The sequence below is a fragment of the Anarrhichthys ocellatus genome, unplaced genomic scaffold, assembly GCF_004355925.1.
Source record: "Anarrhichthys ocellatus isolate YVR2014 unplaced genomic scaffold, GSC_Weel_1.0 scaffold31, whole genome shotgun sequence".
In the NCBI taxonomy this organism is placed as follows: Eukaryota; Metazoa; Chordata; class Actinopteri; order Perciformes; family Anarhichadidae; genus Anarrhichthys; species Anarrhichthys ocellatus.
In genome coordinates this window covers 396860-412165 of record NW_022280061.1, presented here as the reverse complement: position 1 = coordinate 412165, position 15306 = coordinate 396860, and the positions used below count along the sequence as shown (strand labels likewise).

Below are 15306 nucleotides of genomic sequence, written 5' to 3'. Positions count from 1 at the left end.
CCCCCCCCCCCCCCCCCCCCCCCGGCCAGGTTCAACATCAAAGTCAATCTCCAGCTCGTCACCAGCTTCATGCTGACCGGCATCTCTGTTGGAGCCAAGTATGCCCAGAATGGACAGCTCTTTGCACGCTTCAAACTCACTGAAACACTTTCTGAGGTAACTGGGTTGGTAGAATTGTCAACTGCAATAGACTTGCAATAAACTACATTGGTTTCTGCCTTGTCACTCTTTACTAGTGTAACTACTTACTGATGGCCAAAAGGTGTCAGCTAGCTACCGCTTCTGAACAGTATTTGTTTCATTTGTTACCTCAGGACACATTGGCTGGCCGGCTGGTGATGACCAAGGTGAATTCAGTCCTGGTGTTGCCATTTGGCCGTGACGGTCACAGCAGCCATCCGCCTCCCGGGGTCAAAGAGCGTGTTTACGAGGCTGTGATCGAGGAGAAGACCAAGGACTACATCTTCCTAAGGATCTGCAAGAACTGCTGTGATGAGCTAGGGCTACTGCCTGACAGAGAACTACAGGTATGAAGTAGTCTGTTCTGAGGCATGAGGAGTGAGAAATATCCCTTTTATTGAAGGACTCTACCTCCAGCAGGCCCAGCTTGATATTTATCGCTCCTCCTGCCTGAACATCAGCAGATGAAGCGAGCCGTTGTGTTAACATTTATCATAACAACCCACATCCTATCACTGAGAGCATCTTCTTATTCTCCTGGATACGCTGCTTCTGCCTGCGTACATGATACATTTTCATTTCCCTATCTCCTCTGTGGGTTCTTAGAATATTTCACACAGCCTTGATCTTTCACGCTCCTCTCGCCATCGCATATCTCTGACTTTCCTGCTCTTGAATTCGTTGTTTATTTCACTTTCTTGCTTCGTCTTTCCTTATATCTCGTTCTTCTAATTTCCACACTCCTATCCCAAAGGCAGTGCATACTTTACGGGATACCTTTTAGGATTGTGTCTGAGTTTGCATGATGACGAGGCCCTCTAGCAGTAGAAACCAAATCTTGGTGATTACATGATAAAACTGGTATAAGCAAAGGGATTGAATAGAAGTGTAAACAACCAAGGCTCCCCAAAACATCACGGTCAAAATAAACAACACGGTAGAACATTGTGCAATGGTCACTTTTGTAGGGGTGTTGCAGGTGTTACTGTCTCCCAGTCCCCGTTACTGGTAAGAACCTCGTTATAATGATGATCACACCACCATGCTTCACTTTGTGGATGATATTGGCCAAAAGATAGAAGCACCTATTTTTTGCCGAATATGGCAATTGTTTTAGGATTTTTTTGTTGTTGATCTATGTATGTCTTTTGTCTACACAATTCATTTAGCTGTAGGTGAACTGCATTCAGTCTAGTTCTAGAGGCATCTTAAAGATCAAATCTTGATTTAGCTCTTGATTGGTTGGTTTAAAAATGTAATCAAGCTTGTACTTAGTCCTATTTTAAAACTGTAGATATAATGCACATATTGCATTTATTGTGTTTAATGGAAGGACAAGACTCATGAGCTCAAGTTAAACCACAAATGAATGATTCCCATTTTATCCAATATTATACAACCCTAACAAAAAGCTTTTGTGCCGGCGGCCCGGCGCTATTCTATTTGATTGGATTACTTTGTATTGCTTATAACATAGTATCCCTGCCCTGTAGATGGATATATAATCTATAGTTAAACCAGGGTTGCTTTGACCGCTTGGTAAGCTGTCGGTGTTGTTTCTGCGTCAGGTGGAGCTCCAGTTCCAGCTGAACAGACTGCCGCTCTGTGAGATGCATTATGCTCTGGATCGCATCAAAGATAATGGCATCCTTTTCCCTGACATTGGAATGGTCCCAACCATCCCCTGGAGCCCCACCAGGTGTGTATTCCACCATGCACACAGTCTCACACACACACACACACACACACACACACAAATGTCGCTGTTAAGGGCTCGTCCAGAAGTTAGATTTACGTTGAAACATCAATGTTTTATTCTGATTATGGTTTTCACCTCTTGTGTCTCACTCCATTGATTCTATGAGAACTCCGTGATACTTTACTGTAAAAAAGGTCAAATACTAATCATTTAAGTCAGTGAAAATGAAATTTCCCTATACACACATAACAGATGGTTTCATGTCGCTGTATGGAAGAGGGAACCTTCTTTTCTGTTGCAGATGAATAGTGTAGCTGCTGCTTATCTAGTCTCCAAAATTGATTTAGACTTTTGTTTTAATTGGAATTTGGATAAGTGTGAGTGTTTCATTAAATGTGGGCAACAGAGTGAATTTAGCTGAAGTTTAAGCGCATCGCTTTCACAGTTTCTTTATGGGGGTTGCTTTGAGTTATAACAGCAGTGATCAGAATGAGATACACCCTGCTGTATGTTTTAATATAAATACACACTTTTGCACTCTAACCACAAATATACAAAACACGATAGTGAATAAAAGCTTTGCATCTTGGTTGTGTGGTTTGAGGTTGCACCGTACTAGTATACAACATTAACATTTTAATGGTCATTTTGTGTTATGACTAAAAGTTTTACTTTTTGTATAAAAAGCTGATGGCAAGATGGGCATCAAACAGCCATTTAAAATGATACCCACTGCCTTGTTTTGACCTTTTTAAATTCTTACATTTAGTGAGTGTATTATAGCGTGATGGAAACCAAATTCATTTTCATTTTAAATGTATTTAATGTGTAAATAGGTTCACAGTTGCATTCAAATGATCAATCACACTTTATTCACAAACATAAGCAATAATCAGCCCGATGTGGTCTCTCTCATGTTCAGAGCTATTACTTGTTCATGAGGCAATATTTTATCTAAATGCTTAAACGGCTACTTTGACAAAATACATAAATGACTAAGTTCATTAAAAGTAGATTTCTCTAATATTTTCCCCGTCCTCAGGCAGTGGGACGAGCAGCTGGACCCCCGTCTGAATGCCAAGCAGAAAGAGGCCATCCTGGCGATCACCACACCCGTCACTATTCCCCTGCCCCCGATCCTCCTCATTGGACCCTACGGCACCGGCAAGACCTTCACGCTGGCACAGGCTGTCAAGCACATCCTGCGCCAGGACACCAGCAGGTTTGTTTATGTTTGTCTTACCACTAGTAGGATAGTTGCACATCCTTTACTATTGTTTACCTTCCCTAAGCCCCGATTCTCTTCCATCATATCCATTCATCCGCTTTATTTTTTACCAAAATGTGATACTGTATATCGGCCTACCTGTTTTGTGACAAAGGTTGGGGTTTTCTTTTAACCAGGGTGTCTTTTATTTTGGACAACACAGTCATATTTCCCTTTCTAATACCACTGCTTTGTGATTTGCTTTTGAATATGATTGTTTATTCTTCAGAAATGACATGTTGGCCCTGATAGCTGGGAGCACTGTCCTCTTTCCTTTCAGCACTTGAAAGGTGTCTGGCGTCGAGACGGAAAGGCATTCGGAGTGTCTCGGCATGTTAATGGGTGTCAGTTTAAGTGCTGGGAAACTCGCTACATGTGAAGTCAATTCTCAGTCTTTGGTATTGATCAACAAACCTGTCAAATCCCACACATGTTGTGGTCATTTTGCGCTTCACAGTAATTAAAGAAAATATTTCTCATGAACTCAATCTACTCTCAATTGCCAGTTTATTGAGATTACCTAGAGTAGCAAAAAATAAGTCCTTTAATAAATCCTAACTTTATGATATTATAATGTGTTATAATGGGAGTTGTTTATAGTATTGAGTGTATCCTAAAATTACACCTCTCAGTATAATATAGAACAATTCAACAGTGCATGTTTTAAATATTACTGATTTTCTTTTTCTTTTGATTAACCATCTTGAGAATGAATCAACAACCTGGACATCACGAGCCTCCCTCTGGAGTAGACCGCTATCAGCCGCTGTGAAATAATGGGTGCTATTGAGTGTTTTTAGGGATGGAAAGAGGATTGTAGATGTGAGCAGGTGTGTGTTTGTGTCGCCATCAAATTGGCATCAGTCATTAAAGCTCCAGGTGCCAAGGGAGGTCAGTCAGAGGGTGTGATCGGGCATGGCTGTGCAGTGACCTCAGTTTCTAACTCCAGGGCAGTGGCAGCCTTGGGTTTGACATTAAACGTTCCAGAAAACACCGACTGAAGTGTCAAAGCTGGGCAGTGTGTGTGTGTTTGTACTGTGTTGGCGTATATACTCGGTAGTGTGCGTGTGTCACCACTCGAGGATAAAAGAGTGCTGGCCATTTGGATGAATTTGTGTTATTTGTGATGGGTGCACACGGTTAGTTTGATCATCTTTCCTGGGCCGGGATGCGGTTTAATCCGATCAATCGCGGTGTATCACTTAAATTTGCCACACTGTGTTGTGCAACGATAAAACATCGCAATGTTTCCTTCGATTATCATTTGTCCTCATTAGTTAGCTCCCTCACTGTGTGCAGATACCCACAGGAAGTCCTGCAGTTTCTTGTGTTTGAAGCGAAGCAATACAGCACAAGAACACGCATAGTGCCCGGCCTGAATGAAAAATAAATGCAATACCTCGAACAGTGTCCCCTGAACAAAAGTTCACATTTTCTGTTTGAATAAGGGAGACAGGGTTGTATGTATGTAATGTAAAAGGAAAAAGTGTGTAGCGATGTAATATTCATTCCTCCTCTCACTTTGAATGCACTTTCTATTCTATCTTTAGGATGAATTATAGATATTTTAAAAGTCAAGACAGGGGGAAGTGACCCCTCTGGACTTGTGCTGACTGCTCTTCATGCTGTTAAAATGATGTAGACGTTGTATGGATTGTAGTCGGGTGTACCTAATGTGTGTTATTGGACATGTTAAATGCATAGCTGTCGCTCGCTGTGATGTTTCACCACCGTTTCAATGGGTAACTACAAGAGACAGTTTTGCAAAGCTCAATTTGAAGTAACTGTACACGCTGTTGAGCTTAAAGGTACTTGCTCTGAGTCTACACGCTACAAGGCATTTTGTGTAAACACGTTTTGACCAGTCCAATTAGAGATTAACAACCGACTCAAAGCTTTTAAAATATTAAATTGCATTGATGGGATGACGAACCTTATCCCCTCGCATGCGGTGTCTCTTAAGACAGACATTGACGACAAAAATAACTGTAATTTTGTGTTAGTCATACAAATTAAAGGGAACCAGTGCATAAAAGTAGGTTGAAGGGTTATTTCTCTCTTAAATAGCAACAAAAATGTTATTGTGGTATCTAATTAAGCAGATAGTTTTGACTTTATGTGCCATTTCTTCCACTGAGTGTCACAGAAACTGTGTACCATGCGTGGCCTCTGACATTGTTTGTCTTCTGTCTCTACAGGGTCCTGATCTGCACACACTCCAACAGTGCAGCTGACCTTTACATTAAGGACTACCTTCATCCTTACGTGGAAGCAGGCAACGCGCATGCCAGACCTCTCAGGTATGGAAGCACACTTGCTTAAAGAAGACTCGACAGCTATGGGCAGAAACATGCTTTGTGTGCCTTGTGTATTTGTGAACAGCAGTTTTAAAGTGCCATGGTGTCTGAAAGCAAACATGGTGCTTATAAAGGTATATTTTAATATACTCTGTTTGCATTTATATGTCCTATTTGCAGGCTGCAGTTCATTCAGATTTTGAGAAGCCCTTTGTGTCTTCAATGAGCCACATTTCTATAGTATACACTGTAAAGGCATTAAGAACTTACCTCCAACACATGTACATTATATATACCTACAGCCGCCCAAAGCACACTTTTGTCTTGTAGTTGACCACATTCATGACTTGGAGCAGCCCTAGCTTGTCTACTGTGAGCCATTTAAAACCCTTGATCTTGTATATAAATGCTCTGGTATGTAAAGGTGGCTTCTTACAGAGTGAATTAGTTTCGATAATATATTTAATACCATTATTTTGAATAAGAAAAACAATGGCTTGCCTTTTAAATTGCCTGTACTTAACATAAACTCCAGTTCAGTTAAATTGGATCTTTTGTATTCAGTGGCTGTTGCTTTTCTGTTGGAGGAGACCATCCTAGCTGGAGAGCTTCTGTATGACACTCACTCATCTATACATCAACTAGATTAACATTGTTGGAAAGCCTGCAGTCCCAATAATACGTCCATATTATACAGAGATTGTTTTTGGCCGGCAGCAGTGACAGACAGACATTTGCTAACTTTAGAGACTCTACGAACTCTCCTGCATTTCAAACTCCACCTGAAGGCAACAAACAAAGGCACTCACGGATTCACACAACTTCCTCACACTGCATCAGTGATTCTAATCACATTCCAGCAACCTCAGAGATCACAAATGACAGAAAAACAGTGTCTGACTTGATAAGCCAGGGCCTAACTAGGTCACTGTTTTATTTTGTTAAGCCCAGGGACAACAGGCAATCAACATGAGTGGGTTGTCTGATTTCTGTGGATTCCAGTGTGAATTGCCCCTTAATCACTGTAGCAACCTCCTCTCTTAGCTCCCCCTTGTCTACTTTTCGATGAGTGGGCTCAGTCAAGAATTAAGACCCTGTATGAATATATGTAGGACGCTAGTGTGGAAAGGGACTGACCAACATCACAAGGAAGAGAGGGCTTGCCTTCCTTTCTGTACTTCGCAGCCATGCATAGTATCTTTTCTCTTCCCTCCTCGAGGGAAGACTCCATCTTAAAATTGTACAGTTAGGCACAGTTGACGATTGAGCCCTGATGTTTTGTTCTTCCCATATCAATACTAAGTTTGCCCTGTGTGAAGTGAAACAAAGGCAGAGAAGATGCCAGATTACGTCTGAGAAATTATTTGTTGCTGGTCCGAAACCAACTTTGTTGCTTTGGGAGTTAATTTGCAGACTCAATTAGGAGGGTTGCATCCACGAACCTAAATCTTTAAATTGGTAGATAAAGCAGGTTAAGGGAACCGCATCGTGCAAGACTCTTTCACACAATATGGATAAACAGGATCTGAATGTGAATCAGACTGATGAAGTGGTCCTCCTTCGGTTGTTTCTCTCTCTTCTGACAAATCTCCTTTTTGTCTCTCTCTCAAGGGTATACTTCAGGAACCGCTGGGTGAAGACGGTTCACCCGCTGGTCCAGCAGTACTGTCTCATCTCCAACACACACATCAATTTCCAGATGCCCACAAGGGAGGACATCCTCAGGCACCGCGTGGTGGTGGTCACCCTCAGCACCTCCCAATACCTCTGCCAGCTTGACTTGGAGCCCGGTGAGTCGTGTGACAAGATATGTAGTCCTCTTGAGTGTAGTGGCAGTCTAAACCACCTTCATTTCCTGAGGGGCTAACAAACACCATTCACATTGCTCAGAGAACATGTGAAGAATGAGCACTGACTATCAGGTGGACAAAATATTACAATTCCTTGAGTCAAACACAAGGATAGCCTCAAAAATGACCATTTGGATTCAGTCGGCACATAAAAATAGTCTCAACTAAGGTAGTATTTAATTTTGGTCTATGATACACTGCATTATGTGAAACTATATTCATGCAAATATGTTTTGTTTCTTAATATAAATATATAGAAATAATTCCGTCTCATGTTCTTTGGTCATCCCCGGTGACTCGTATCCAGTGTTGGCAGAAGCCCGCCTAGAGAGAAGCTCATTTAAGTTGTGTAAAAGACATGGAAAACAACCAGTTTGTCATTGCAGGCTAATAATTGACTCTAATGTGTTAGCAGAGGGGGCTTTCTCTGTTGCTTGGGAACACCATCTGCCTGTTTCTAATGTATTGTACATCATTAGCCCCTCTCCAGCTCTCCTCGTGTTCCACGGTGATGAAAATCGTCGGGAAACGAGGCAATTGGGAGCCAGCGAGTCTACTAAGTAGCAATAACAAATCTCCCACCCCAAACGCACAGATGCCCCAGGAAATCTATTCTATATATATCTCTATAGATAGATAGATAGATATCTCTCTTTCGCTCTCGCGCTCTCGCTCGCATTCCTCTCTTATGGCCTAGATATCTGGCATGTGGAAATGTGCAATGTTTTTTTCCGGTGTGCCTGTAAGACTAGTTCCACCTTCAGGAGTTGGACCCACACATGTTATGCCCTGCTCATGTATGCATTTTTGTGGGTGCACTTCTATATTTAAATACACACTTAGGTTGACTGCCTATGGGTGCACTCGTAGACGCCTACAGCTACGTTAACCCCTGAAAAAGAATAGCTTGAAACATTAATTCTTGATCTGCGTCCATTCATCGTAGAAGGCTGTTTGCTGGCTAATTCAACCCAAATAACGAGCAGTAAACACCTTTGCAGACCACAATGCTTACTCGGAAGTTTAAAAAAAAATGAATACAAAATCACAAAAATGTAAATATTATCTCTGATAAGTAAATTTTGTTAAAGAAAGCACTCTTAAAAGGGAAAACTGAATGAGCTGTATTTCCCCTTTTAGCAGATGTGTGCAGTCTAGTATTGATTTGTCTGGATGCTGCTGGGTCTTGCAGCCTGGTGATGAAGGTTTAAGGTTAGAGCTCATACTGTGGTCAATAAGGGAATGTCGTTATCCCAAAGGAAGTTGGCTCCTATTGGGTTCACATTGTGTGGCGGGCACCAGAACACGTCCAAGAACAATGTCAAATTCTCACAAAAATAATTTCCCAACCCAGCTTTGAGCATGAGCCGCATTTTGAACACAGTTTGACACAACTTTTAAACCCGATCTTTACTGGAGTTATCTTTTTCACAGCTCTTGCAAGTCACTTTTAAAAGTGTGAAAAGGGTAGAAAGGGACGATGAAAGGTAGAATGTGAGAGACTGGGGATGTGAGGTGAAGCAACCACCATTCATTATTAAACTGTCGTCTTGTGCAACACTGGGCCTCTGATCTCTCTCTCCCCCTCTGCTTATTATCCCTTCCTCCTTTCTTTCTTTTACTACTGTTTCACAATTCAAACACCATTATTGGCTTATTGAAAAATGGCAGCTGCAGAAATGTAATTTGGATCTGTAGTTTAGAGGGCGGGCAGCTCTGTCCCAGATGAAACATAAAGGTCCGTGTTCCTTCAGGGCTGGCTCTCTGTCAACGTGGCCCTCATTAAGACCGTCTCTGCGTCCCTCCTCATCTTCATATCTCTGCACGGGGAAACATTTCCATTTGTAATGTTGCGTATTCATGTAGATCGAAGTAAAAGAGCATGTGGGCAGGATGCAGCAGGACTACAAGTTATAGACGAGATCAACAAAAGTGCATGGCCTCAATAATGAACTGTGTGATATGAGGGTAGCACACGAATGATTTGGCTGCGTTGTTGAGCAAGTCATTTTCCGTGAAGTGATCAAAAAAAAATGACAATCCCACAAATTAATTTCTCTCCTCACGGCGACAACTGTGCAGCTTGGATTTTCATTCATCCTGTATGTGACCAATTCAGAGATTACTCAAGCACGTCATTTTAAGGATATTACCCAGAGATTATTCATGTGCATTATTTTATGCATATTACACCCCACCTTTTGGAATCAGTGTGACCTCTGTCTGCATCTAACAAATCATTCTATTAGGGACACGTGATAGAAAAGGAGGGAATTCTAGCAATGCTTCATTCCATGTTTTTAGTCTGGTTTGAGTTCCACATGTGCACATCTCCTTTGATTACTTTACACTTCATATGCTTAAATAGATACATATTCTGCAAATGCAAAGGTAAGGGCCATTGTAAAAGAAAAACAGTTTTTTATCAGCCGCACAGGGGGGACAATGCTAGCATTTCCTTCAATGAGGTGCACACTGAGAACACTGGTTTGAGGCTCTACAGTTGGAAAAATATAATCAATATGTTTTGCAGGCATTTGTTCAAAGGCTGATACAAAGGAGTGAATGTTGCCTCAAATCAATTTGCTCCACCGCTTTTCTTGCCAGCCCGTGTTTCTGTTTGTTTACTTTCTGACAGTCGCCGAGTTTATTTTGTTATTTTCTGCCGTCACATTTCATATCTGCATATACTTTCCTGTAGAAAGTCTGCCCGGGCTTCAGAGGCTGTTTGCTGGTTGTTATTCAGCCTCCCTGCTCCAGCACTCATTTGCCATGCCGTTTCATTCACCCCCCCTCCCACCCCCCTCTTCACATTGCAGAGCACCGTTTAAGCTTTTAAAATCAGGGGTAGAGCTACTGTTCAATCCCTTTCAAATGTCCACAAAACCCTGCCTTTGCTTTGCAGGGCCGGTTAAAAGAAAGGGCAGAAAAAGTGACTCAGAGGAGGACACAGTTTACAAGCTTTTAATGCTCCTGGTGAACAAAATGATTGTTTGTTAATGTGCCAATGTTGGTCATCTTAATTTTGACACACACGCACTCGCATATACCCCTGTTTTTTTTCTTCTATTTTCCTTATCAGGATTTTCGGGTGTGAAACAAGTGTGCACTGTTTATGTTTAGCATCAACAACTTGCAGTACTAAAGTGATGCTGGTGTGTTGTCTGTTTTGGCAGGGTTGTTCTCTCATATCCTTTTGGATGAAGCAGCCCAGGCCATGGAGTGTGAAACCATCATGCCTTTTGCTCTAGCTAGCAAGAACACCCGCATCGTGCTGGCTGGAGACCATATGCAGGTAACGACAAAGAGTTTCTCCAGTGGGGGGAATTAAGCATTTCTTTGCTAATGTGCTAATTACTAGATATATGCAAATCAAAGGGTATTGGGTTCATTCTCTCAGATAATTAAATACCTTTCTTTGTATTTTTAAATAAATTAAAATAATATTTGGAAGGAGGGATGCAATACAGGTACAGATAGTAGCTGAGACATCGGGTAGAGGTAATGACTCCATTTGTATCTTGCGATGGGTAAGACTCCAAATACAAAAGAACAGACTGCAGCCAATCGAGAGCTGAGGTTCTGGAGACCACTTCAGCCACAGATGACTTAAATATTAGCTCACATCAGTCGAGCAAGCCAAACGCAAGGAATTAAAACCTTATTTCCTCCTCTCCTGGTTTTAGACAGAAGCACAGATTATCAGTAGGCAGCGGAGGAACACTGTGCAGTAGCTGCTCTAATTACTTGATCTCTCTCTCTGCTATTTCTTGGAGCAAAGAAAAAGTGGATTTAAAAGAGAACGTCCACCTGTGTATCCAGCTGTCTCTTTCTCAATCGCTTTGTCTCACGGCCATCTTCTTCCACCTTTCTATCCTATATAATAGCTTCGTAGGTCCAAGGACGGCTGTGGCCCTTTGTATTTCTCCGTCTCTTCCCTCTCTCCTGTCTCTGCTCTCACTTTAACAGTTTACCCCCATTATTCATCAGTGGGAGAGCAGACTGAATAGTCAATGAAGGCGAAGGCATCTATTGATTGTTTGCTTTCTTATTAACTGTGTGGGGCCTCAGTAGAGCTAGAAGACCCTCTCACTTTCAGGCTTGAATTAAGATTCAAATGAAAGATAAATTGCAGTCTTGTTTGTCTGGGTGTGTTCAACCTCATTTGAATTAAAGCACATCGGGATGATTGGGACAAATCTAGCTCACTACACACTGAAGATGTTAAGACTGTTTAGGTATTGGTTCAAGAACTGATTACGCTTGATTTACTCACTTATTTTATTTATTGCTATAACAAGAGATTAGGTATAAAACGCCACCTGTGGTTTGGTATCGAACAATCCAATGCTGTTCTGTCTTGGCTGGAAAGCAGTGCCATATTGGAGCAGGTCTGTAACCAAGGCTGGCTGCTGCATATATACTCCAAACAAATTTTGAATTTGGCATGTTCTCAAACTGCTGTGACTTCACTGCGAGTAAATTCCACTATAATCACTGTTTGTTTAATGGCATACACACCAGATGGAAGAGGTTGCAATCTACAGTGGGACAGACAACTCTCTTTCTTCCTCAAAACAAGAATAGCCCTCAACGTAGATAATTACATTTTAAGTTAATATTTGGAATATCCTACCTAACGAATAGCCTTTTTTGAAAAAAGTAAGGGTGCCCGGGGGAACCAAACTGTGCATTCTTGTTGGAAAAATGTAAAGATTCAGCATATCAGACTGCTGTAAACACGTTGAAGAAGGGGATGCGTTCTGTATAATACATCCTGTCAAAGCAGCTGACACACCGAGGAAATTTAGTTCAAATATCTTTGGAAGCACACATGAGATTGCAAACACAAGACATTCTTGTAGACCTGACTCGCTAAGCTACTTCACAAAATGACCTGAGCCCTGTCGAGCAATACATGGGATTTCATGTGATTAGCATAGCTTCAACCAGAGGTCTAACACGTTCTCATGAAACCACCTGATGAACTGTGGTGTAAAAACCGTGAAAGAAAGGTGTGCCTAAAGCTTGTGTGCTATGTGGATTCACACCGCTATTTTAGACTTTGAATGTATTCAGCGTACTTAATTGAAATTCAGTGTTGATTAGACAGTAAAAGAAATGATGTGAGAGAATGGTAAAATACCCTTTTCATGCTTTGAAACTAACTTTCTGTCTCTCTCTCTTTCTCCATTTTGTCCTTCAGCTCAGTCCATTTGTGTACAGCGAATTTGCGCGTGAGCGTAACCTGCATGTGTCGCTGCTGGACAGGCTGTATGAGCACTACCCCCCCGAATACCCTTGTCGCATCCTCCTGTGCGAGAACTACCGCTCTCACGAAGCTATCATCAGGTAGGTGTGAGCCATCGACACCGCCTGGTGTCGAAACTGTGAGAGGGAGAGGCTGAGACACTCGAGAGAAGAGGGGGTGGGAGGAACGGGTCAGGAGGAAAAGGGGAAACATAGGTGAAGAATTAACAGACATGAGTTGATAGGAAAGAGGGGTCATTATGTAAAAATGGTCAGACTTTTCAATATTTTGAAATCTAAGTCAACCCTAATAAAGGCTTAAAAGCTGCACAAATGTTCTCCATCTTAATAGTTGTGGCCTTAGCATAAAGAATGATGATATGATGGTAATTCTTAGATTATCAGTAACTTCTGATAGATCTCCTTGCACCAACATGCTCCATTCTAATATATCCCCTCTATTTGCTTTCCTTTTGTGCTTCTCTTTCTCTCACCTCCTCTTCCGACAGCTACACGTCAGAATTATTTTATGATGGCAAGTTGATGGCGAGTGGGAAGCAGCCCTCCCACAAGGACTTCTACCCTCTGACCTTCTTCACAGCCAGAGGAGAAGATGTCCAGGAGAAGAACAGTACTGCCTACTACAACAATGCAGAGGTATGGAAGTTAGAACTGGTTTAGTTGTTCTGCTGGGGCCTCATGGTGTTTGCATATAAGTCATTATGAGATCTATCCAAGTAAGTGTTTGTGTTAATATGTACTCCTCTTGCTTGATAGTAAATGTTAAATTTTGAAGTAGGTAGGTGAATGAATAGAAAATTCATTTTTGAAAGTAACAATTGCTATCACTAGATAACACCAATATCTTCAATTCGTTTAGCACTTGTTGCTTTAATGCAGCATTTTCCTGTCCTGTCCCACAGAACTAATGTCTTTATGATTCTTATTTCCACTGCATTCCTAAAATCCTGAAGTTTAGAACTAAACTATTATACCAAATAGCTCTGCTCCCTTCCTCTTGAGTAAGGAAAGGCTATCAAAGCTTAAAAACGAGACCAATATGAAGTTAATCAGTGTGATGGCTGAAGCATGTTGATTCAGTTTGTATTAATTGATTGTGACGTGTGTGCTATAGCTAATCTGAAAAAACAAGAAGCTTCACTAAGCTACACAAATTAACTTAATGAAAATGCTCAAATTCTGATGATAAAATGTTAAAACTAACACTTCGCTGGTAATTATATCATTAATTCATCATCTGACCAAGACTGCCATATATGCTACTTACGCCTAGTTATATCTAATTTATTTCAGTTGTATCCGCCTGCGATTATTGTATTATTTAGGCTCCATTGTAGTTAGTCTACGTTGCTTTTGTCTCTGTGCTTGTATGGGTGCATAATGCACAGTTTGATGAATAATTGTGTTCAAATTATCGATATTTTTTATTATGAATCACGGTTGCTGTGCTGTAGACCCCAGTTTGTTATAAATAATTCAGGGATTTGATTATAACGACATGTCATTTATTTTAAGTTGAGTTTGGTTGACTGAAGTCCAAAGCAGAATGATCAGCACCGTTTATTTCGCCTCATCACACCCACTGTCTTTCAACCCTAATTGAAGATGAAACCCATGAATGTAATTAGGAGCAACATTTGACACCCATGATGCATGATTCACTGACAGTCCCAGCCTTTGATTGGTTCCTCTGCAGACTTGTTGGTGGTCATTGCCTGTGTCTGACCCTTGACCCTTTACTGACAAGTTCCAGCCAACTCAACCACGGCTGCTTCTTCATTTTGCTCCCAAACTGTCAGCAATGCCAAACGAATTACCTTCCGTCTCTCTGATACAGCACCCGTGTCAAACCATTGACAACATTATCATAATCTTGCTAAATCACAATGCGGTACGCATGTCCGGTTGATAGTCCTGCGCAAGTGTCTCTGATGAGCTTCAAGTGGAAGACAATATTTCCATGACGGTTTATAGCCTCTGGGAGTATGCCAATTCTTTTAATAGGAATTAAAAAACTGCTTATATTACAAAAGAACAATATTCAAGCCCCAACTCCTGCTTTATTAAATAATATCAAAGCAAATCTTAAAACTAATACACAATATATTAAATTGGAAGTAAAATCATAATCATCTGTACAGTGAAGCTTATGATGATAAAACAATTGTTGTCGCCGCCTTCGCTCATGTTCCTCTATCTCCGCAGGTATTTGAGATTGTGGAGCGGGTGGAAGAGTTGAAGAAGAAGTGGCCGGTGTCCTGGGGTAAGCTGGACGACACCAGCATTGGAGTGGTGTCGCCGTACGCTGACCAGGTGTTCCGCATTCGTGCTGAGCTCCGAAAGAAGAGAATGCACGAGATCAGCGTGGAAAGAGTGCTCAATGTCCAAGGTGAGGAAGAAACATTGACCATCGTGCATCTCCATGTGTGTAGTTACTGGCTCAAACCACCGAAACTGGTGCTACATCAATGTACCAGTTCATGAATATTTTGAGATTTAAATAGCCTTGTTGGTGTCCTGCATGCATGTATTCAGGGTTTAATATTTTCATTTGATGGTGTGTTGACATTATTCAAAGAATGGGAAATTGTAAACTGGAAGAAAGCAGCTATTTTCAGACAATAAAAAAAATAGTTGGACGAAGAAATACCAACGTCTGAATCCCCAGCTGCCTCATTCTCCATGACGCTTGCCTGACATATTTCTGTGTGAGATGACCTTCAGTCAAAAATGATACTTACA

The 15306-nt window shown here is 41.4% G+C and overlaps 1 protein-coding gene across 2 annotated transcripts in view; it reads left to right on the top strand.

The window, feature by feature from the left end:
• The window catches only part of helz (helicase with zinc finger), a 44687-nt gene that overhangs the window by 14612 nt on the left and 14769 nt on the right, over nt 1-15306 (top strand). For both annotated transcript variants that reach the window (XM_031864465.1, XM_031864464.1), the window contains 10 exons: nt 30-156; nt 315-527; nt 1749-1879; nt 2922-3101; nt 5345-5446; nt 7055-7233; nt 10470-10588; nt 12500-12645; nt 13053-13200; nt 14770-14953. In XM_031864465.1, coding sequence (XP_031720325.1) covers nt 30-156; nt 315-527; nt 1749-1879; nt 2922-3101; nt 5345-5446; nt 7055-7233; nt 10470-10588; nt 12500-12645; nt 13053-13200; nt 14770-14953 — 1529 coding nt within the window. The remainder of the gene's footprint in view (nt 1-29; nt 157-314; nt 528-1748; nt 1880-2921; nt 3102-5344; nt 5447-7054; nt 7234-10469; nt 10589-12499; nt 12646-13052; nt 13201-14769; nt 14954-15306) is intronic.